The 22,939-nt window shown below is 53.3% G+C and overlaps 1 protein-coding gene across 6 annotated transcripts; it reads right to left on the bottom strand.

Annotated features, from left to right (window-relative positions):
- Positions 1-567: 567 nt before the first annotated feature.
- On the bottom strand, positions 568-22,939 carry IGF2BP2 (insulin like growth factor 2 mRNA binding protein 2). Of its 6 annotated transcripts, none has more exons than XM_062498969.1 (17): positions 22,750-22,939; positions 22,199-22,259; positions 12,479-12,527; positions 12,105-12,156; positions 11,576-11,639; positions 9,944-10,216; positions 6,226-6,360; positions 5,951-6,073; positions 5,282-5,417; positions 4,977-5,105; positions 4,214-4,237; positions 3,558-3,626; positions 3,223-3,339; positions 2,883-2,957; positions 2,531-2,662; positions 1,472-1,585; positions 568-663 (listed from the first exon to the last, which is right to left on the bottom strand). In XM_062498969.1, the coding sequence occupies exons 1-17, from the start codon at positions 22,937-22,939 to the stop codon at positions 568-570; spliced, it is 1,839 nt and encodes a 612-aa protein (XP_062354953.1). The 6 variants fall into 6 exon arrangements, with proteins under 6 accessions (XP_062354953.1, XP_062354954.1, XP_062354958.1 ...); XM_062498970.1 differs by having other exon boundaries at positions 4,214-4,234; XM_062498974.1 differs by lacking the exons at positions 22,199-22,259; positions 22,750-22,939 and adding an exon at positions 12,635-12,678.

Below are 22,939 nucleotides of genomic sequence, written 5' to 3'. Positions count from 1 at the left end.
CTGCTCTTCTCAAAGCCCTTCAGAAACTGCTTTTTTAACAGTTATTTAGTATTTTTTTTCCCTGCTGGCAATCCTACAGCTCTGCTCTACGGTGCATTAGAGAACCAACGAACCAGCTCCTTCCATTAAACCTCTAGAAAAGCCTGCTTTTGCTAAAAACAAACAACCCCCTCCCCCCCCCGAAAAAATTCTAAAAAGTGAGTTAAAAAATAAAACCTTACAAAACTTAAAAATCGGCGTTAGTTTCGTTACTGATATATTAATTCTAAACCAACGAGCGCCACGCTCCCCACCCCTACCCAGGCCGGCCGGGCGAGCTCCTCCGGGGTGGAATGGGCAGGTCTGGGGAGAATTGTAAAATAAAAACCACCTCTCTCTGCCTGTGTTAGTCCAGCTGACGGGGGAGCGGCGATGGAGTAAGGCGGAAGCTGCGGGGTGGAGAGCGCGCCCCGTGCCCCGGTTCTGGGCTGCCCGGGGGGCTCGGGGCTCTTTGGTTTGTCCCCTGCCCTGCTGGGCTCCGGCGGTGCTGGCGGGGGTTACATTCATCGGGTGGTGCTGGCGGGAGCCTCACTTGCTGTGCTGCGAGGCCGCGGCTCCCTGAGCGTGTTTGTGCTCCTGCTGCTTCACCTGCTGCACGATTTCCCTGATCTTGCGCTGGGCGGTCTGGGGGGGAAGGCAAGAAACGGGGTGAGCCCCCGCCAAACGCAACAGCGTCGCAACCCTACAGCTTTTAATGGCAGGCCAAGCACGGAAGGGATTCTGTGATAAAGGAGGATGTGCTCATGATGCCTCTGTTTAGTTTTATACTAAGGGTCACCAGGATCTTTTCACAGGGTGGTGAAGACAAAACAGTCATATTCCAGCTGAGGACTCAAGGACAATCTCTTCAAACGTCAGGCCCTAAGCATAAACAATGTGAAAAGAAGAGGGCGGGCAAGCAAGGAGGATGAAATGTCATGATTTGAGGCTGTTAATGGGACAGTTGACTCCTGCATGCAAATGGACTAAAACCTACAAAAATGTGAGATCTTGTGACCAAGCCCTGCTTTGCTTCCATCTTTGAGCCATCCGGGCAGGGTCATGGCTGTGGCACTGGTACTGCCAGGGTGCGGCCTATGAAGGCCTCAAGAAATATCCATTTTATTCCTCTTAACCCTGTCTAGCCTCTGTTCCAGCTCCTCTGGGCAAGGGTTTGGCTTGTTCTTCCATCGCTCAGAGCCTCGATTTTGCCCTCGCAGTCAGGAACCCAGCCTGGTTAGATGCACCCAGGTGGGATTCAGAAGCCAATTCCCATTTTGTGTCCAAGGCACGGATTTTGGCTGAACCAAGACAATCTTCCATTGTAATGCAGCCAGAAACCCCTTCAGTGCATCCTGGGTGCACAGAAACCACTCAGAGCAGCTCAGGGGATGCTGTGCTTGGTGGTTTTCCTTAAACTGGGAATGCTGGGAGAGGCACAGCCAAACCTTACCTGACTGGCAAAGAAATGCCCAATGATTTTGACGATGACCTCCTCATTCTCGTCTGGGGTTTGGTCTCGCGGCACTATGACTTCTGCACTCGTTAAGTTCTGCAGTTCATTCACCTGGAGCAAACAACAGAGATCCAGGTTTTGCTGTGGATGAGGAAAAAAATCCTCCCTTCCTGGTGCCACCCCAGCTGTGAGCCAGGACACGGCACCAGGCTGCTGTGGCTCACACCCTGTCCCCTTGAGATAGCTGCCATCCAAGAACCAGCCCCAGGACATCGGGCTGGGACTGAGACATCACTGATATCACAGAGCACCTGGACAGAGGTGAGGGGAGATAAGGAATGTCCAGCTCTCTGTTCCTGGGGCAGGTGGGAGCCCTGTCTTGGGTTGCAATACAGGATGCAACCAAAAGCGTGTATTCTATCACCATCTGTTAAAACCAGGTGGGGCAGTGTTCTTTATCTTTTCCACAACCCATCCTTCCTCCAGGGAGCTATCTCCTGTTAATGGGCCATTGAGTCCCACTGCATGGCTGATAAAATTCCAACATCCCACTGGGAGATGCTCCACCCAGGGGGAGGAGCCAAACATTTCCTACCTAGATAAAATCTGAGATTTGGAACATCAGAGCAGCCTTTTTCCACTGGGTTCCAGAGGAAAACCAGACCCTTGTACATCATCACTGAACCTTCAGAGGAAAACTGCACCTTCTCCAGGAGCACTGCTCCAACAGAACCACATCTGTCACTGCAGGAGTGCAGCCACCATTTAATGGGACTGCTGCCAACATCCTGACTGACTGATGGGATGTCAGCTTGGATTCTGACTCTGTCAGCGCTTTGGGTTTATTTTTTCTGTAATACTGCATTTCTATTTTATTTTTTTCTAGCAAAGACCTGTTACTCCTATTCCCATATCTTTTCCTGAGAGCCCCTTAATTTCAAAATTATAATAATTTGGAGGGAGGGGGTTTACATTTTCCATTTCAAGTGAGGCTCCTGCCTTTCTTAGCAGACACCTGTCCTTCAAACCAAGACAAGCCCACACACTCCCACCTACCGTCTTGCCACCTTTGCCGATGACACGGCCGGCAGCGAAGGAAGGCACCTTGATGTGGGCTTCGAGCTTCACTTCTTCTTTTGGGTTAAAGAAGTTTTCCTCTTTCAGCTTCCCAAATATTCGCCCCTGGGCCTGGAGAGGGGACAAAGGGGACATAGAAGTGGTGGGCAGCATCCTGGAGGTGGACTGCTGTGCCCTTCACTCCTGTAGGCAATGATGTGCCAACATCCAGCAGCACCAAAACCATGGTGCCAAGCTGAGGAGGCCCCCCGGCACGGTGGGGACCAAAGAGATGCTCTCACCTTGCCCCTACCAAGCCCCCAAGCCGGCCCCCACCCTGTGGCCATCGCACCTTGAACTGAGCCTCAGGTGGCCCCGTGATGATCACCATGCGCTCGCTGGCATCGGGACCTTCTGCCGGGGCAATCTGCAGAGGGATGGGAAGGAGTGTGAGTGTGACCCTCCTCGGGCAAGACCTCCCCTGTGTGGGATGTGCCCCCACGCAGAGACACCTCCCCATGCAGAGACGCCCCCCTGCTCAAGCAGTGGTGACAATCGGGATGCTGCAGGACTGGGTTTCAACTAACTTGGGCAGCAAAACCATTCATCAAGGGCTCCCTTCTCTGCCCTTAGCAGTGGGAAGGGAAAATCTGAGGTACAAAACCCTGGCCCAGCCCCTCATTCCTGCTCACCTTGATGGAGGCACCAGCAAACCGTGCCAGCTGCTTGATGTGCTGCCCCTTCTTCCCGATGATGGCCCCCACTGCCTGTGTCGGGATGAACAAGTTCACAACCTCCTGCTCTGGCAGCTGGAAAGGGCACGGAAAAGCCAGAGGGTCAGGGGAACAGCTGTTTCATGGGCTTGCTTCCCCCTGCCAGCATTCCAGTCTTGAAGAGGTGGTGGGCTGGGTTCTGCTGGCTCAGGCTGTGGACCTGGCACACATTCCCTGCTTTGTGCCTGCCCTCCCATAAGGTGCCCAAGGAAAGACCTCATAGCAGGAGGCGCTTTTGGGGAAGGGAAACTTACGGGATGCTGATGAGGGAAGGCGCCGGCTGCGGGGGTTCCGTACAGACTCGACAGATAGGCTGAGGAGCCCTGTGGTGGGAGAGAAAATGAGGGTGACAGTGACATCAGTGATGTCCTCAAGGTGCCAGCCCCTCCTTCCCTGACACCCTCGACCTGACACAAGGGAGTGTGTCACCACCACGAATGACACAAGGGACACAGTAGCCACCCTTCATCCTCTGAAACCCCTCCAGGACAGTACAGGCACATCCAAGGATGAGCTGCAGCCTGGATCCTGTGCCCGTGGCACAGCACGAGGCTGGGATGTGGAAGGGAGCTCCCAGTTAACCCCAGTCCATCCCCACTGCTGTTTTTTATTTTTTTTGCTTTGTCCTGCTAATGTTTCTATCAGAAAAAAAAGGTCCCCTTCTGGCCTCACTGGGGGGCTCAAAAAAGGCTGCACAAAGCTTTGGGGTGAAGGACCCCATACCAAACACTGCCCTTCAGGAGACCTGTCCTCCTCTCCATCTCACCCACACATAATTCCCACAGCTGTCTCCCAAAGGCTGTGGATACAGGCACAGCACCCTCCCTCCACAGTCTGAGAGTGACCAACCAACCCTCTTGGAGCCTTCCAGAACCACCACACCCCCCCAGACCTCCTCCCAGGCACTCACCGTCCTCCTCCGCCCGCTCTGCTGCTGGCATTCCAAGGAAAGAAAACAGCACAGGTCAATTAACCCACAGCTCGGAATAAATTATTTAGGGACCAATGAAGACAGCCCACAGAGCCTGAGTGACCCGGGATGGACCTTCTCCACCAGCACCTTGGCCATCCTGTTCTCCTGGCACTGCACCACCCCTGGCCACTGTCAGCTCAGTGAAACCTTGCCCAGGTTTCAGCCCCGAGAACAAAGAGAACCCTCCCCTGTGAGGCAGGGTGCAGACTGGCTCCCCACAAGCACAGCCCCTCGGGTGCCAGAGCAGGGATCCAAGCTGATGGCAGTGGATGCACAGGGTGGGCTGCTTGTCCCCTGCATGCCCCGTGACCACACCAGGGGGCTCTTGTGGCCACCAAGACTAGACCCACAGGACACACCCCAGTCCAGACCATCACAATTCAGTGGTGGGCTTGGGGTCAGGACTGAGAAAAGCTACAAGGTTTTCCCATGCTCTCCTCAGAGAGCAGCACCCCTGGGACACAGCCAGTCCTTAAACACTGGTGAAACCCAGCTCAGCACAACACAGGGATGCAGCTGATCCCCCCAGGGGTTGCCACCTTCACTCCCTGTCCTCTCCACTTTGCTGCTGCAATGAGCATCTCCCCCAAATGGCCAAGAGTCAGAGCTCTCCATGAGGTGACCCCTACAGGTATAGTGTCCACCCAAACCCAACAGCTCCGGCAGGACACCCCAGACATCGGGAACATCTCACACTTACTGCAAAGGGGTGGTACGGGGTGGCAGCTGCAGCCCCTCGGGCCCCTGGGGTGGACGGGAGCATGGACAGCCCTGTGGAGAAGATGCCCAAAGCACTGAGGTTCAGTCCTGGGATCAGGTTGGCCTGTTGCTGGGAAAGGAAAAACACGGAGAAAGCTGTGAAAGATGGAGCACTGGGCTTCTCAACACAGTGTGGATGAGACGGGAGAGGCCCAACCCTTGTTGTAACACAGCGACTCCCACTCTGAATCCGTGCCTGGCCGCTCGCGGCGGGAGCAGACACGGTGGGAGGAGGGCTGAGCTTACATTGACGGCCACCACGTCACTCTCGTAGGCCTCGCGCAGCTTCTTCATGATCTCCACCTCGGCGTTGGAGCAGGCCTCCATGCTGCCCTTCACCGTGATGGTGCGCTCGGGGTTGTAGATGGTCAAATCCTGCAGCCTGCCCCATGGGAAAATCCACAGACACGGTTACATTGCTTCTTCAAGCCAAGGAAAACCCCGGGAAAACTCAAACCGCAGCTGAGGGCTCCCCGCTGAGACAGTGTGAGAGCCACATGCCCCCTCCCTGCCCAACATCTGGGATGAGGAACATGAGGAATGCACATGGGAGGACACAGCTGCTCTGTTTTTCACGTCCAGCTCTGCTTGTACCATATTGGATACCATGAGGTGGCCTGGTGATCACCAGCACTTCACTGAATCATTAAATCATGGAATCATGAAATAGCTTGGGCTGGAAGGGATGTGAAAGCACATCGAGTTGCACCCCCCGCCATGGGCAGGGATTCCTCCCATTAGACCAGACTTCTCCAAGTCTTGTCCAACCTGGCCTGCAACACTTCCAGGGATGGGGCAGCCACAGCCTCTCGGGGCAATCTACCACCCTCAAAGGGAATTCCTTCCCAAAACCCCAGGTAGCCCTGCTCTCTGACTGTGGGAAGCCATTCCCCCGGTCCTGTCACAGAAACTTACGGGGAGATGGTGATCTTTGTGCCCGTGTCCTGCTCAATCTTCTTGAGGTTGCGGCCCTCCTTGCCAATCAACCTCCCCACCAGGCTGTTGTGTGCCAGGATTTTCAAGGGAATCTCTTCTGCTCTAAAATGGGTTAAAAAAAGAAAAAATCTAAAGGTCCAGCCAGTCAGGAACCATAGGAATTTCCAGCCACAGGTACTATGGATTTATTGGAAAGGAGAAGGACCACCACCACCATTTCCCACCAGGCTTTTAGCCGAGCCAGGAGCACTCACGATTTCGTTTCGTCAGCCTCCTTCTGCATGATATCCAGGATCATGCGGCACGCTTCCGAGCATCCCTCGGGCGTGGCGTGGATGGTGATGGGCTTCTCTGCAGCGCCGGCGTTCTCCTTCCGATGGATGTCAACCCTGCGGTGAAACAACCAGCAGAGAGGAGCCCCTGAGATGGGCCTGGTGCCACACAGAGCGTTTTGAGAGCTCAGGAGCTGAGAAATACACATTTCAACACTTGCTCAAGCTTTGGGGTGAACCTGGGTCTCAGGTGCATCTACCATCACCTGGCTCACGCAAGCCCAGGCCCAGCGTTTGGTTTCGGGTGGTTTGGATCAGATTTGGGCCACGTTCGCCTGTAGGACCCGAGGTCCTGGAAGCTGAGGGGGTGACACAACATCAACCAATGCATCGAGAGGGCAGAACAAATGCACAACTGGACAAAGCCCTGAGCAACCTGGTCTATCATCTCTTGACGCCGGTCCCGCTCGGAGCAGGAGACTGGACTAGAGGCCCTGCCACCTCCGCCTCTCTGTGCACAACACCCGAGGCTGTCCAGCGGCCACGTCCTTCGGGACAGAGGGCACTTACCCGTGGGCAGCGTCTGTCACGACACGGAGGCACCCGGCAACAACAGCGCTGGTACTCACGCCCTTCCAGGGGAGACCAGAAGGCTCCCGTGCGCACCGGCAGGGACCGTGCTCTACTCCTCTGGTCCTCCCTCAGCTCATGGCGGGAGGAGGCACGGCCTCCAGCTCGCTCCTCACGCTCAACCGTACCTGGCAAAGCCCTGAGAGAGAGGGAGAGAGGAAAGCAGGGTAGGAGACTCCCGCACCTCGACTACGCGCCTTGGACAACAGGGGGAAGAACTTTTCCGTCTTCTCCGCGCGACTCCACGAGCTCTTCCCGCCGGAGGGTGACGCCGTGCGGCCGTCCTGCCATCGGCCACCGCCTCGGTGTCCCTGTCACTGCTGCAGCCAAGGCCAGATCTTCTGAGCAGGCGTGGTAGTGGCAGCTCAGGAACGCTGCCAGCGCTCGGCTCTCACAGGGTGTTCGGCCACGTCTCCGATGCCTTGTCCTGACGGGATCACCCAGGGTGCTGCTGCACACACCAAGCCAAGGGCTGTGGGGCAGAGTCCCACACTGGGATGCTGCGGGGTCCAGGTGGGTTTGCACAGGTGAAATCTTCCAGGAGCTCAAGAGGCCGCACGTTGGAACAGGGATGGTGGAAGGGGAACAGCTGGGTGAGCCTTCCCTGAGAGAAGGGCAGGGCCAACCCCACCCACTCCAAAGGGACCTGGAGTAGTTCCATCCAAGCACAGAATAGGGATTGAAGACAGTGTAGGCTCCATCTCTCCAGATCTCCTGTGGCTTCAGCTGGTGCTCCCAGCCATGGAGCTCCCTCGGGCTGGCCTGGAGGATCCATTCCCAGCAGGTACAGGGACACTTGCTGCCACCCCTTCACCAGGGACAGGGTGGACACGTCATGATAGCCACATGAGGTGATGACAGACCAGGCTGATGCTCCCAAGGCAGGGAGAATCGATGAGAAATCCCAACAAACACCATGGTGGGAGCTACGCAGCTCCTTGGACCCGTGAGCAGCTGAGGTGGGTGGAGATGAGAGCATGGCTGAGCCTTCACTCCAGAGAGACCAAGTGCTGAATGGAGGTACTGAGGTGACGAGCACCTTGGACAAGCCTTGGAAAAGGGCACAAGCCAGGTTCCTGGCTGACCAACCCATCCCACGTCTGGATGTGCAGGCATGAGCTCACTTGCCAGAGAGAAGAAGGGATGCCAGGAAGGGGCTGCTGCTTTCAGGCACGTCCCACCCCAGAGAGCTGGAGAAGGAAGAGCTCTGGAGCTCCCAGCACATCCCAGTGCCACTGCTGAACTGTTCCATTCCAAAAGGAGGATGGAGAAGGGGACCATCAGTACCTTCACCCCATCACCAGGTGCTGCAGGGAGGGATGGCAAGAGCTGGGGGTACAAGGTTTGCCTACGGTGCAGCAGGTAAAGCCTCCAAGAGACTTTACAGGGGGCTTGGAATGCTTCAGGGAGTGGTTGCCATGAGGGACGGCCCTCTCCAAATGGACAATACAGTATGCCTGCAGGGTTATCCCGGTCCCATGGCTGCTGGGTAGCCATGATCCTCTCTCATGGAGTTCCAAGGGCTGTAGAAGGTCACCTGGCGGGATGGGCTCTTGGTCTGGGTTTCTTCATGGAAAAAGATTGCTCATCCTGGGCACAGTTTTGCCTCCTGGGGCTCAGAAGCATCTTTGGGATCTTTGTGTGTGGAACCAGGGGTGAAATCCAACATGACCAGAGGAATCCAGAACCCAACACTGCTCTGGGGAGGAGCAGGGGCTGGGCAACAGGATGTCACCCACAGATCATCACACCGATGGATGAAGGTGGACTGGGCAGGGACAGAGTGTGGGATGACACCCAGAGTGAAGGACAGGGGCTCCTGTGACTGCCTGGGATGGACTCTTGAGGTCCCCTTCATCCAGTCCTGAGAAGAGGCAGTGCCTCAGTGTGGGTAGGGCAGGAGAGGGCAGAGCACTGAACACGGCCTTCCTCCATGGCACCTCCATGGTCTTCAGGGCAGCACAAGGAGCCACTCCGCAAGCAGGGACAATTCAGGGGCAGAAACTGCTCCAAGCAACAGCATTTGGCTTCATGGCTGGGAGAAACCAGCACCTCCCCACCTTCCTTGCTAGGCTCAGGGCTTGGAAAGGGCAAATTCCATTCTTGGGTGGTGAGGACACAGCTACACCTGCTGCTCATCCCACCAGGACTCACCTGGAAAAGGGCGTGCAGCCAACCAGGATCTGCTCACGGCTACCAGGTGGCCATGGCCTGGGGTGAGCCAGGCTCCAAGAGCTCCTCTCCCTACTCCTCTGCCCCCTTTCCATACAAACCTCTTCCTGCCAACCCAGCACCGGGGTTTGGCTCAGCTTTCTACCTCCAGCCACACTACTACCAAAGATTTGCCTCTAAAAACTCCTCTGAAAACTAGGATGCTCTGGGACAGGAGTCCTACGTCCCACGGGATCACCAGGTTCAGGATGATGAGCACAGGAGAAGACAACTTTGGGTTAAACACAAACACACCTGGGCAGGAACAAACCATGCAGGAAAACCATGCAGAGAATGAGCAGTGAGACCAGGAGAACAGCAACAACAGAAACATGGAAAACTTTGGCAAGACAACCCCATTTTTTGTTTGGTTTTTTTTTCCTTTTTTAGATCAAAAATAACCACGTTAATAGCTGAAAAAGGCTTCAAACAGTTACAAAAGCCCATCCTTCTCATGGCAGTGCTCCCACAGGGTCCCTTTCCCCTCAACAGCTCTAGCCCATATGGGGTGCTGCAGAATGAGCAAATCACAGGAACAAAGACCACTGCACTGAGGATGCACCTTCAGGATTTTATCCCCAAACTTGCCATTTCTCCCTAAAGCCTCATCCCCAGCTGTTCTCATGAGGCTTTAGGAACTCATTCCAGGCCTCTCCCAGCGTGCATCCCCTTCTTGCCGTACCCAGACCACCCTGGCCAGCAGGAATGGTTTAGGACCTGAACTCTGCCACCACCCCCTGAAGGCTGCACCCCAAGGAATCAGCAGTGGACAGCACTCCAGAGCCCCCAGCACAGGGAAAACCCGAGCTGGGACCTACAGCACCCTAGGGAAGGAAACAAAACCATTGGAAGTACTTACTTGGACTGGGTTTGCTTAGTAAGGTTCTTTATGGTCAAGCCCTCCTTTCCTATGATCGCACCAACAAACTGCGTGGGCACCAGCATCCGCAGTGGGAAATCGAGCTGTTTGGGCTGTGAGGAGCCCCCCGGGGAGGAGCCCCGCTCCCTGGAAGAGTGGCCCCCGCGGCGGGATCGCTGGGGGGGCGGAGGGGAGCTCACCTCTTCATCCGGGATGTAGGAAATCTTGAAGGAATAGTTCTCAAACTGGTGGTCGCTCAGCTTCTCTATTGCTCTGCAAGGCAGGGAGATGCAGGGGGGTGGTGAGGGGCTCCCCGGGGATGGGTTCCACTCTCCAGTGCCCCCACCACACGTAGAATGTGGTTCTCAACTTGAATCTTCCTCCCTCCCCAGTCTGCGGAAGGTGGCCATGAGAAGCCAGAGCCCCACACTTTTCCCAGGAGGAGCAAGCCCTGTAACCCGGTGGAACGTCATCCCTTTCCACGTGGGTCATGCTGGAGCTGGCACATGACCTTTCCCCCAGCGGAGGTGGGACAGCAGCCCAGGGACCTGCCCCTTCACCTGGCCAAGTCCTTGCCAGAAGCTCCCACACAGCATGAGAAACATGCCACAGGCTTTCTGGATATGGAGAAGGTGACAGAGTGGCTCCAAGCCACCCCCACTACTCCAGGGAGAAGGATGCAGCACATGGTGCCCCCTCTGCAGGGAACCCCAACCCCCATCCTGTCTGGATGAGGTGGGGAGGCAGCACCTGGATTCGTCATGTCCCAAACCCATCCTCAGCAGTGATGTTTGGCCATGTCAGTGTCTGCCATGACCCTGCTTGGCTCCAGCTTTCCCTGCTCCTACCACATCCCACTTCAGATACTGACGGATCACAAGCAGCTCCTTGCCAGGCCTGAATTCCACATCCTCTGAGGACTTCTGCAACTTCACTATCCCTTTCCTAAGTCCAAAAAAGCCTCTTATCCCAAAGCATTAAGCATTGCTGTGTTGGAGAAACTTTATCTTCCTTTATTGCCACACCTCCCAAGACCATGGCAGGATTTTTGGGGCTGTCCTGTGCAGGACTCAATGATCATTGTAGGTCCCTTCCAGCTCAGGGGACTCCATAATCCTAAAACACTCATGCCATGTTTATCTGTGGTCCATAGCACACCCAGCCAAGGCTGGAGGCATAAGAAGGATTCTCCTCTGCCCTCCTGAACCAGCAGATCACTGTCCCCATCTCTGTCCTCACTTATCCAACACCATGATGGGTCAGCTCATATGGGAAGCTGGTGGAACATCCATGAACAAATGGATTCACAAAAGCTCTTTGTGGCCTGTGATCTGTTCTTGATCATATAAAAATAACCCTGGCCACTAATAATAATAAGCTCACTACTTACTGGCTGGTCTCCAGCACAGGGCTGAAGTCTACGAGACTGAAACAAAAAGTTTTGTTTGGAACCATGCTTCCACTTCTGAAATAACCCCTAATTTGTACTTACCCCATCCCCCATACCAGGGGAGAAGGCAGAAGACAGCCCGGTGGTGGGACAGCTTAGAGAAGCCTGGAGGATACCTGGGATCCCTTGGGAAAGCTGGTGTGGTGTGAAATTATGGGCAAAGCAAAACAAACCCCACTCACACTTTTGCCTCCTCCTTCGTCGCGTAGGTCACGTTGACCACGGCAGTTTCTGTGTCTGTGTTCACTGCAGGGAGCAAGAGAAGCAGAGCTGGAGCAGGGATGGGAGAGGTGTCACAGCTGGCATGGGGGGAGGGAGGTGCCTGTCCCATGGCACGCCTGGGCACTGCTGCGTTTTCCCTCAGCACAAGGACTGGGCTGGATCCAAGCAGAATGCAAGGCTGGACATCCCTGGCCCACCAGTGGATCCCAAGCTACACTCAGCTCATTTCTGCTTGCAGGGACAATAGTTTTTTTTCCATTTTTCAGGGATCAGGAGCATTCCTGGGGACGGTGGATGGATTGCCCATGTCATCCCACCACTGGACAGGTGGCCCCCACCTCCACCATCAGGGTTTGTGTCCAAAACCCATTTCAGACCAGTGCTGCTGGTCTGGTTATCCACCTAGGTTTCATTCCAGTGGGCTTCCTGCAGCCTGGGGAGCAGTGCTGGGAATTTTGCAGGGATGAGGACCACGCTGGACCATCTTACCTTGCTCTACATTCTCCACCGTGCCGTACTGAGCTAAGAGGCCATCCAGCACCTGGGGACAGAGCAGCAAACTGGGCAGGTGAGGCCCCAAGCAGGCAGGGCAAGAGCTCACTCCACCCACAAACACCCTCCAGCACCCACCCACCTGCTCCAATGCCTCCACCCACCTGCATCCCATCATCCCAAAGCTGACCCAGCACTCAAAGCTGGCCCACAGCTCTGCTGTCCAAAAGCAGGGAGAAGCTGGAGCCCAGTTCATGCTCCCTCCTGAAGTTACTGGGAAATTAAGGGATGGCTGCAGACCACATGCTCCAGCAGCACAGCTCATGCTGCTGGAGATGAATGGGATGTTTATGGGATCAGCCACTTCTTACCTCCCACTGTAGGTGGGGGGGGATGTTTCTGATCTGGATCTTCCTGCTCCTGCAAAGACACAGCCTGGGTTAGGGTCTGCAGGCAGCTCACAGCAGAGGGAAAAGCCTCTCTGGGAATCAGACAGCAGCTGCTGGCAGCTTTCCAAAGCATCCCACTTCCCCACGCTGAGCCAGGGCAGCTCATCCCCAGGGAAAGTCATTTCTCCCAGCTTTGGTCACCACTGGGGCTGAAGCTCTCTGGAATGCTCCCTCCTCATGCTGGCTGTCAGGTTTCCAAGGAAACCTCCTCAAAGGAGCCTCTGCAGAGTCATGACCGTACAGGGATGCGTGGACAGCCCTGTCCACACTGCTCTGGGCTGGATGGGTGGGAACAGGACTGGCCAGGCCTGCTACACCTCGAGGGGAGCCCTCCAAAAAGTACATCCAGCAGAGACCCACCACTTCCCAGCAACATGGGGCTTTTTTCCTTGGGGAAATCCAAATAAATATCCTTGGAGACCCGAGCTTGGAGATGACCAACACATCTAACTTTGTCCAGTTAGGCGCTTCCAAACTCACACGGCTCACTCCCAACCTGGACATGGATTCATTCCCAAACTGTGGTTGCATTCCCAAGCTGGCTGTGGCTGCACAGGAAGCACTGCCAAGGCAACGCAAGGGTAACAGCCCCCAGACACCTCCCCAGCCTGGCTGTGGGATGTGCTTGGGCAGTGAGAAGTTCTGACACAGCCCAATCCATGGAGGATCCAGCCAAGCCATGAGCTCATCCACGAGCCACCCAGATCAGCATTCCCAGTCCTGCCTGGAGTCAGTCAGTTCTGACCACAGCACTGTCCTATGTTCTCACCTGGTCCAGCTCTGATGCTCTGAGCAGAGCACAGCTGGACCACCCCTCCCAACACCAGGGATGGCTTTCCTGACCAAGCCACCCGATGCCCACACACAGAGCCAGGTTTCAGGAGCTGAGCAGCAGCTGGAAGCTGGTTTTTGTGAAGTTTTCCTTTTCCCTGGGATGAGTTCAAGGAGGATGCTTGGAAGGACAGGTCCCACCAGCCTGAGAGCTCCATGGGAACACAGAAGCAGCCCCAGATGATGGCCACCAACACCCAGGGGCTTTGGGCCAAATCCTGCAGGACAAGGAGGCAGGAGGAAGTGGAAGAAGACACCAACAACCTGATCCCACCAGGAATCTTCAACCACTGGGAAACAAGACCTTCCAACTCTTGTCCCTGCTCTCACAACTCATTGCACAGACAAACCCCAAGCCCCTGTCAACAATTTTGGCAGTTAAGTATTCCTTGGGTAGTCTGGGGCCAGACACCGGGGCCAGCGAGGAAAAGGCAGGGAAAAGGATTTTTTTGAGATGTGGGCTGTCAGGGCAAGACAAGCCCCACAGCTCCTCCCATGGACAAGCAGGTGAAACCACCAGGGAGCCTGGTATCTCCTGGGGCTGCTCAGCCACGGTCAGGGGGATAACAAATCCTGTGCTGGCATCTCCAGCTGAGCTCAGGAAAAGGTTCCTGTCCCCAGCTGCCACTGAGGATTTCACAGCTGGGAATCCCAGAACCCCTGCAAGGGAAGGAGCAGGATTTGTCCTATCCCACCCCCAGCCATGCCCACCCACAGCAGGAAGGAGGACCTGGCCCAAGGGAGACGCTGGCAATGATGATCCTGCTCTGTTCACCAGCAGCCTGAACCCTTGTCACCCCTCCGTGGCCAATGCTGTTCCCTGTATAAACATCCCACGGGGACCACTCCAGAAAATGAGATATGTTTCATTGTTAAAACCCACCAACATTTCCCAGAGGGTCTATTTTAAGAGGCCCAGGTCCTGCCTGGATACTCAGCTCCCAGGAGACCGCTCCTGCCTGCTCCAAGAGACACATCTCACTCGTGAGATGACACGAGGCCAGAGTGCCTGAACAAATCCCAGTGAGTCCCAAACCATTGGGGAGAGACAAACACGCTGCCCAGTCACTCCCACCATCTCCCAGACCCAAACCAACCTTCACCCCAAGGTGCCACTGCTCAGCTCCAAGCCAAAGCATCACCACAGCCACGCCACTCCCCCAGTGTGGGAACTGATGGGATGCCCCAGGCTGGACCCCGGAGGAGCTGTTCTCCATTTGGGGTTCATTTGGCTCAGCCCACCTGTCACCAAAGCCCAGGAGCCCTGGGGACACAGCACACTTGGAAGGGGCACATCCAAGAGAAAACAGCACAGGAGATGGACACGGTCCCTTTGCCAGTCCTGGAAAAGCCCTGCCTTGAATTTAGTTGCTTCAGGGCCATCATTTCCCTACTCCTCTGCCAAGGGAGATGCCAGGGGAGCCCCGGTCTCCCAAGGTGCTGCCTCGCCCATCCTGGCTCACCTCCCAAAACACCCAAACAGAAGGTTCACAGCAAGGTGCTACATAACTCCACTTCCCACCAGGACACAACAGCACATTCCCACTTCCAGCGTCCATCCAAACCAGTGCAGAGCATCTAAAGACACCCAAAGGGAGTCAGGCTTCAGCTCCCATGGGCAGGATTCCCAGCAGCTCAACATCACCACTCAGCATTTAAGGTAAGATTGTTATTCCTACTGGGTGTGCCTATGGCTTTTTAATTCCACACCTGGTTGAAGCAGTGCTGGACCACACACAGCCATCACTGATGGAGTCATGGATGTACGACAGAAGGATGAGTTATTCCCAGGGCTGGGGCACGGGCCATTCTTCTCCAACACCACTCCCAGGAGAATTTTATGGCAGAAACCCCCTTTATTTTGATTTTTATTTTTATTTAATTTCGTTTTCCCCCTTCTCCCAAACCCCAGGGACTGACACACAGAACGCTGGCACATGGGCTCACGACAGCCACGTTTCACCCACCCTGTTTTGCGGCAGACTGGTGGGGATTTAAAGAATGAAATAAATCACAATAACCAGCTGGAGGAAAAACACTCAACTATGTGATGCAACTGGCCCTGCTGCAGTGAGTGCCCTCGGATAACCTGGAGAGGTGCATCCCTCTGGCTCTTCTCTACCTGCACACACCTCGCTGCCTCAGCAGCCTCAAGGGCTGAAGAAACCAGGTTCACCTGTTTTTCTCCTTTCTAAATTGATCCCAAACTAATCCTGCTCACCAGCAGTTTGAGGAGGAAGCATCTTCTCCACCCCAGAGCAGGGTTTGGGTACCAGGAGCTGCCTGCAGCACAGGGAGGATGGAGCAGTGAGTGAGGAAGTGAAGTGGGCTCATGAAATAATCCAGGATGGAGCTGTGTGTGCTTTCATGCATCTGTCAGAGCACAGTCATGGGGAATCATCACAATCCTGCAGGGAAAGGGGATGGAAAACCCCTTTCACCACAGGCATCACCACTGCCATGTGCCTGCTGCCTGCACTTGCTGAAATAATGCAGTAAACCAGAGAAGCCTTAATTGAACACTTAGGGTTTACTCCCCAGAATCAGGAGGATTGAGAGGGGTTTGGCACATCCCCCCCCTTTTTCCAGCATGGCTTCCTGCCCTGCTTCCAGGGAAACAGTGGGTAACAACCCCCTAGAAACTCAGGGACACAGAAGGGCAGGAATAAAAATGTCATTAAATGTGAAATGAGAATGAGCCACCAACTCCGTGCCCAACATCCACAAGCCCTTCCTGGATTTTCCCTGGTGTCCTCATGGATCACTCACCCATCTCTTAGTTAAGGTGAAGCTCCAGTAATAATACAGTAATATAATACTATATAGTAATATCATACAACAATGTAGAAAAATAATATATAACTATATATAATTAATATAGTGGTATACAAGGGATGGCCTCACCACTTTCTGCCCTAAAAAACAGATTTTTTTTCCTACTCACGTTCTGTAATATCTTACTATAATAATGCTTAAAGGGATTTTATCACCTTCCACCTCAGATCAGTGCTGAGGGCAGAGAAAACACAGTCTGCCACCTCCTGTTTTCCATAAAAATCAGCTTTCAAGACAACTGGGGGAAAAAAGCAGAGGGAAAACATGCTGAAAACCCAGTGGGGGCTCTGCCTGCTTTATGAAATGCTTGTCCCAGGCAAGAAAACATCTACAAAAAAATAATTCCCATCATCAGGCAGGGATCAAACTCTGTCCCAGCTGAATTTTCCAGACCCAGCAGCTCAGAGCCTGAGCCAGCCACAACCCCCTGACCGGGCAGGGAAAGAAGTGGCTGCTGGATTTGTGATTTGTGACAATATATATTATTATATATTTTTTTCTGTGTCTACTGGGGTTGTCCTGGAGGAGTTTTGCTGTCACCCAAGCCCACCCAGCAGTGAATCCCATGGAGCAGCAGCTCGGTGAGCTCTGGATGAGCATTAAAGAGCTGCCCCAGTTTCCACCAGTTGCCGGGAGCGTGGAGGCTGCGGCTGCTCCAGTTCCCCTCCCGGCCCGGCCCGGGGGCTTTGCCCTGACGCTCTTAAGGAATTAAAATCCCAGGCTGGAAAAGCCCCGGGCTGGGCAGCACTGGAGAGCTCCAGCCCTTGGGATGGATCAACAATAGGGACGGGAATCGTGGTCCATCTGTCACAGCCCGGGCAGATTAGGGGGGAAAACAAAAGAGGGTGGGGAAAAAATGAGAGGGGGAAAGAAGAAGGTACAAAAAAAAAAGGGGGGGGAGAGGGGGGGAGAAAGGAGAAGGGGGGAAAAAGGAGAGGGGAAAAAAAAGGAGAAGGGGGGGAAAAAGGAGAGGGGAAAAAAAGGAGAAGGGGGGGAAAGGAGAGGGTAAAAAAAAGGAGAAGGGGAGAAAAAGGAGAAGGGGAGAAAAAAGGAGAGGGGAAAGGAGAAGGGAGGAAAAAAGAGAGGGGGAAGGAGGGGGGGGGAAAGGAGAGGGGGAAAGGAGGGGGTAAAAAGGAGAACGGGAAAGAAAAGGAGAGGGGGAAAAAAAGGAGAGAGGGTAAAGAGGAAGGGGGGAAAACAGAAGAGAAGGGGAAAAAGAGGAGAGTGGGGGAAAAGGAGAGATAGGGGAAAAGGGAGGGGAAAGGAGGGGGAAGATAAGGAGAATGGGAAAAAAAGGAGAGGGGGAAAAAGGAGAGAGGAGAAAAAGGAGAGGGAGATAAAAGGAGAGAGGAGAACAAAAAGAGAGGGGGAAAATCAGAGGGGGGAAAAAGGAGAGAGGAGAACAAAAGAAGGGGGGATAGGAGGGGGGGAAAGAGGAGAAGGGAAAAGGAGAGGGGGTGAAAAGGGAGAAAAAGGAGACGGGGGGGAAATGAGAGGGGGAACACATAAATGGGAGGGGTGGGGGGACAGAAATAAGGGGGAAAATAAAAAGGAGGAAAGGAAAAAGAGGAAGGGAAAATGGGAAGGGAAAAGGGGAATAAGGAAAGGGGATAAAAGGTAAGAGAAAATAAAAAAGGAGGAAAGGAAGGTGGGGGGAAAGGGGGAAGGGAGGGGAAGAGGGGAAAAAAGAGGGAAAAGAAGGGGGAAAAGAAGAGGGGAATAAGAGGGGAAAGGAAAAGGGAAAAGAAGAGGGAAAAAGAAAGAGGAGGGGAAGAAAAGAAGGGGGAAAATAAAGGTGGGAAAAGAAGGGAAAAAAAGAAAAGTGGGAAAAGAAGGGAAAAAAAGAAAGGGGAAAAGGGGGAAGAGAGGGAAAAAGAAGAGAGAAAATAAGAATGGAAGAGAGGAAAAGAAAGGCAGTGAGGAATGAAAAAAGAGGAAAAGAAGAGAAAGAAAAGAAAGGGGGAGGAAAGAAGAGGGGGAAAAGAAGGGGGAATAAGGGAAAGGAGCAGAGGAAGAAATGGGAAGAAAAGAATGGGGGAAAAGAAAGAGGAAAGAAAGGTGGAAAAAAAGGGGAGGAATAATGGGAGAAAAAAAGAAGGGGGGAAAAGAAAGCAAGGCAAGGAAATGGAGGAAATGAAAGGACAAAAAAATTCATGGAAGCAAAGACCCACGTGGAAAGAAGTCTAAAGAAAAGCAACATTCAAACACCACCAACTCCTAGCAAGCAGAAATAAAATAAAATAAAAATAAAAATAAAATAAAATAAAATAAAATAAAAATAAAATTAAATATTAAACGAGTACTGGTGTCAGCCCCCTCCAGAGTTTGGGAAAGGCTCAGCTCCGAGGGAATTCTCCTGGCCAGCTCCATTGGGAACAACATCCCAGACCTATGGGAAACTGGGCACACATCCATGGGCAGCAGGAGGGGGGTTTCCCATCTTGGATGTGACCAACATTGCCCTGGCAACTTCGTATGTATGTCTATATATAAAATATATATAAAGCCTCTTTTTGGCACATAAATACGTCTTATAAAATTGTATATATTATATAGGAATATTTTGTGTCTTTTATGCAATTTAACATATTTATATCAATGTTTCATATAAACATACATAAATATAGAATCATAGAGTAGTTTGGGAGAGCTCATCTTGTCCATATATCTCATAGAAAAATATGTATTAGAAGTATATTTTTATACATATAAAAATACATCTATAAAGTACCTTTAATATAGTGTCTTTACACATGTAATATCTTTATATTTGTATCCACATAAAAGATACCAAAGGCTTCACACCCACCACCATACATTATTAATTTGTATCAATATGTAACATAATAAAAGTTTTAAAATATATCTATTTTAGGATACAGGACTAGGACTGAGAGCAGCCCCACTTTTTAACAGCCCAGATTCAATTTTCTGCTCCCCGTGTGCATTTCCAGACACACGTGGGGAGGTTCCAGGGGCTTTTCCTGCCAAAGCAACGGGCATTCCTCTCTGCTAATTAAGGAATTAATTAAAAAGCAATCATTGATAAGGAAAGCAAAGATGAGGTGTCCAGAGGAAGAACAAAGGGCCTGGATGTTTATCCCAAGCTTTAACATCACCAGAACTTCTGGCTTTTAAAACACAGGGAAATAAGTGAATAATCGATAAAGCAAAACCACGCAGAAATGAGAATTGAATTGATGCTCAAAAGAGAGACTGATTTGAGGGTAATTCTCTTTGAAAAAGCAGAAAGTGCCACGAAATCACCCCCAGCAAAGCCACTCGGGCAGGCATCGGCACCACTCCCCCTCCAGCCACCTTCATCTGGGGCAAAACAAGCCGACTTTTAGACACTGTGAAGTATTTCTATATCATCATTTCCTATTACAGCCATTTCCAGGCTCCCCTCATTGCTCTTCACACCTCGCTCATGGCTTTCCTTTCTCATTTCTGTCAATTATGGCAGAAGCAGAAATTAAAAGGCACCTTCACAACCAAAATCCCCAAAATTTGACTGGTTCGGGGACAATAACTGGAGCTCTGCTACTTTTTCAACTCCTCATTTTAGTACAATTCTTGTATAGAAGTCAGCACTGGGTTAGCTGAGTTTTACCTCCCATTTTCCACATTTTAATTTTTTTTTAAATGCTCTTTCTTTTTATATCTTTGTATGATCTTCCTTTTCTATCTTTCTTTTCCATTAACATGATTTTTTATGATTTTAGGAATACACAGCCAATCTTGAAGGGAGAAAATGCTGCTCCTTCCCCCCACGGCCATGCTCCAAAAGCAAAATACTCTTGAAGTGGGATTGCTTCGAGAAAATAACAGTATCGCCTGCTCCTGCTGAGTTTAAAATCAATTTAAAAATAATTTAAAAATTGAAAATGTTGATTAAACTATAAAGTGATTTTTTTTTTCTTTTATTTCCCAAGGCACAATCCAACATATACAAGGGGGGAAAAAAACAATCGCAGGCTGTTGGATACTTCCTAGAGGAGCCCAGATCGTTGGGATGGCAGCAGAAGGGCTGGTTTTAAACTCGTGGGAGCTGAATGGATGGACTGGGCAGGGTTCAGGCTCCTTCCCACCACTGTCACATTTAATTCCTGCCTTCGGAGAAACAGAAACAACCCCTTCTGCCAGCACCTCCCCTCGAGGAATTCCCTTCCCTCCTTCCCCGAGCCAGATGTCCCAGGGATTTTGCTGCCAGTTCCTTATCCTATAAATGTATTTATAGGTATAGAAATATATCGACAGCACGGATCTGTATTCGATTTTAATATAAAAAATTCAGCATGCCAGGTGAAGTCGGGCACGGAGGGAAGCGCTGGGCATCGGCACCTCCTCACATCCCTGTGACGCAGGAATGCCAAGGGATGAGAGCCAACCCAGCTCGGCTTCTCCAAGCCCAATAACCCCAAATTTATTTCAGTAAAGGGGGGATTTTTACCATTTCACTCCCTGAATTCCCAGCGTCTCTCCTGGGGACTCTACCGTGACCATAAAAATTGGATTTTCCGCAAATTTAAAGGGGGGCGGGGGGAACAGACACGACCACGTGAGGCTCCATTCCCTGCCAAAAATCACATTACAAAAATAAAATCTATAATCTACCGAGTCAAGGCACAGCCCCCCAAAGTGAGGGTACTAATATAAAGCAGGATGGATTTTTTTGAGCTGGGCGTAAAAAGAAACCAGTTTAAATTAGATCTCGATAATCAGAAGAAACTCGGGAATAGAAAACTTGGAGCCAGTTGAACACAGAGCGATGTAAAGTAAATCGGTATTTATTTGTGGGCTGGTTAAATGGCTTTTTTCTAATTTCAGAACTTGGTAGGAAAAGCAGGCTCACCACAGCCCCGACGGAGAATTTAAAGATGAGTTCCTTGTTTACATCCCCTGCTATATGGCAAAGGTCGAGCCTTGGCTTCATACTATCGCTCCAAACTCCCAATTTCTGGCTCCATCCTTCTTCCAAAGTCACCACCAGCCCAACCTGCGGCTGCTGCAGAGGTTTAGCTTAGAAATATCACACCTGAGGATTTTCGGGGGGTCTCGTTTTGATGTTTTCTTGTTGTTGTTGTTTTTGTTTTTTTTTGAAGGTAGGGAGCGTGTGATCCCTGCCGAAGACGAAATCCCACTCCGGCACACGTGATGCCGGGCACGAGCCATTCCTCCCCCCGTAAGCCTCAATTACACAACAGCATTTCCAACCCCCCCGTCATTTCCAAATTAATACCCCAGCAGCAATCCCTGGCCAAATCCGTACCCCACCTCCCAGCCCAGGCCAAGCCTCCGCGCCAAATTACCCGCACGGGGCAGCCCACAGGGGTTGGTTTTTGTTGTTGTTGTCGTTCCCTTTTATCCCGACACATGACGGGAGGGAATAAAGCTGGGGATGAGGCTACGCCACACGGTCCCGGGGTTGTTTTCCCTGCGGAACGCGTGTGCCCATCAGCCCGGCCTCGGGCACCTGATGGGAATGGGAGGGCGCGCTCGCCGCGACGCGTTAAATACAAAACGCTTCTGGTTATGGGGTTCTCCCGCTGGATAAAGGAGGGGATGAAGTGTTTGGAGGTGGCAAATTGAATAATTACCGACTAAAAATAATATCCCGAAGGGAGCGGCTGGCCGCGCTGCTGGGAAAACCTCCGTCCGCGCCGCGGGAAGTGGGAGGAAGGGGGGTTTCTCGTGTTTTCCTGCTAAATAAGCGGCTGTTTTCTCCGGGAGCGGTGGGGAGCGTGGGGTGGGGGGGCATCACGGGGGTGCCCACCCGTGGGAACGCGGCCGTGGGCCGGCAGCTCCTTCACCCCCCCCTCCTCCCCACCCCGCGCTGCGCTCCGGAGCGAAAGTAAAACCGACGGGGCTCCTCCGCCCCCCCATGCCCCGCATCCCAGCTCCCGGAGCGCCCCCCGTCCCGCCGGGATGGACACGGGCACCGGGGGGAGGCTGGGGGTGACGGCGCGGGGTTACCTGAGCTTTTTGGGTACGGAATAATCCACTTCCATCACTTTGCCGTGCAGCTCCACTTTCCCTGCGGAGACAGCGGGGCGCTCAGCATCCCCCCCGGGATGGGGCCAGGGCAGCATCCCCCCCGACAAATCCCGTCCCATCCCGTCCCACCCCATCGGATCCCACCGCATCCCATGCCCCCGGTCCCCCCGGGCTGTCCCCGCGCCCCCCGCGCCCCCCGGTCCCCCCGGTCCCCCCCGCTCGGCGCCCCCGGGGAGTTGGGGTTGGGCACCTCGTAGTCGGGTCCCCGGGGGGGCGCGGGGGGCGGCGGGGCGGCGGGGCGGGGGGCGCCGCGCCCCGGGGGCTCCCAATAAAATCGGAGAAAAAAATCAGCGAAAAATAGAGGCGAGGTCGGGAAGAGCCGGGAAGGGAGGAGGGAGGGAAGGAGGGAAAAGAGGGAGGGAAGGGGGGACAGGGGGGATGCCCGGGGAGGGAGCGGCAAGGAGTGGGGGGGGGGGAGGTGATGAGGGGGTCGCGGGGGGGATGCGGGGGGCGCGGGGGGGGTCGCTCACCCGAGAGGGTCTCGATAGCCCGGATGGCCCAGTTTTGGTCCGGGTAGTCCACGAAGGCGTAGCCGGACTTGAGGAGGACCTGGCCGGGCAGCGGCAGCTGTCGCTCCCCGAAGAGCTGCCGGAGGTCCTGGGCGGTGGCGGCGGGGCTGAGGTTGCCGATGTACAGCTGGTTCATCCTCCGGCGCCTCAT

This window comes from Cinclus cinclus, chromosome 10 (assembly GCF_963662255.1).
Source record: "Cinclus cinclus chromosome 10, bCinCin1.1, whole genome shotgun sequence".
Taxonomy (NCBI): domain Eukaryota; kingdom Metazoa; phylum Chordata; class Aves; order Passeriformes; family Cinclidae; genus Cinclus; species Cinclus cinclus.
This window is presented reverse-complemented; position numbering and strand designations above follow the sequence as displayed.

Excerpts from the sequence above, each read along its gene's own strand:
- IGF2BP2 (XM_062498969.1), bottom strand. The coding sequence starts at position 22,939 with ATGAGGCGCCGGAGGATGAACCAGCTGTACATCGGCAACCTCAGCCCC. Across the intron at positions 12,157-12,478 it reads CCCCCCACCTACAGTGGGAG|GTGCTGGATGGCCTCTTAGC; the intron begins GTAAGAAGTGGC and ends CTCTGTCCCCAG. Across the intron at positions 664-1,471 it reads GGCATTTCTTTGCCAGTCAG|ACCGCCCAGCGCAAGATCAG; the intron begins GTAAGGTTTGGC and ends CTTCCCCCCCAG.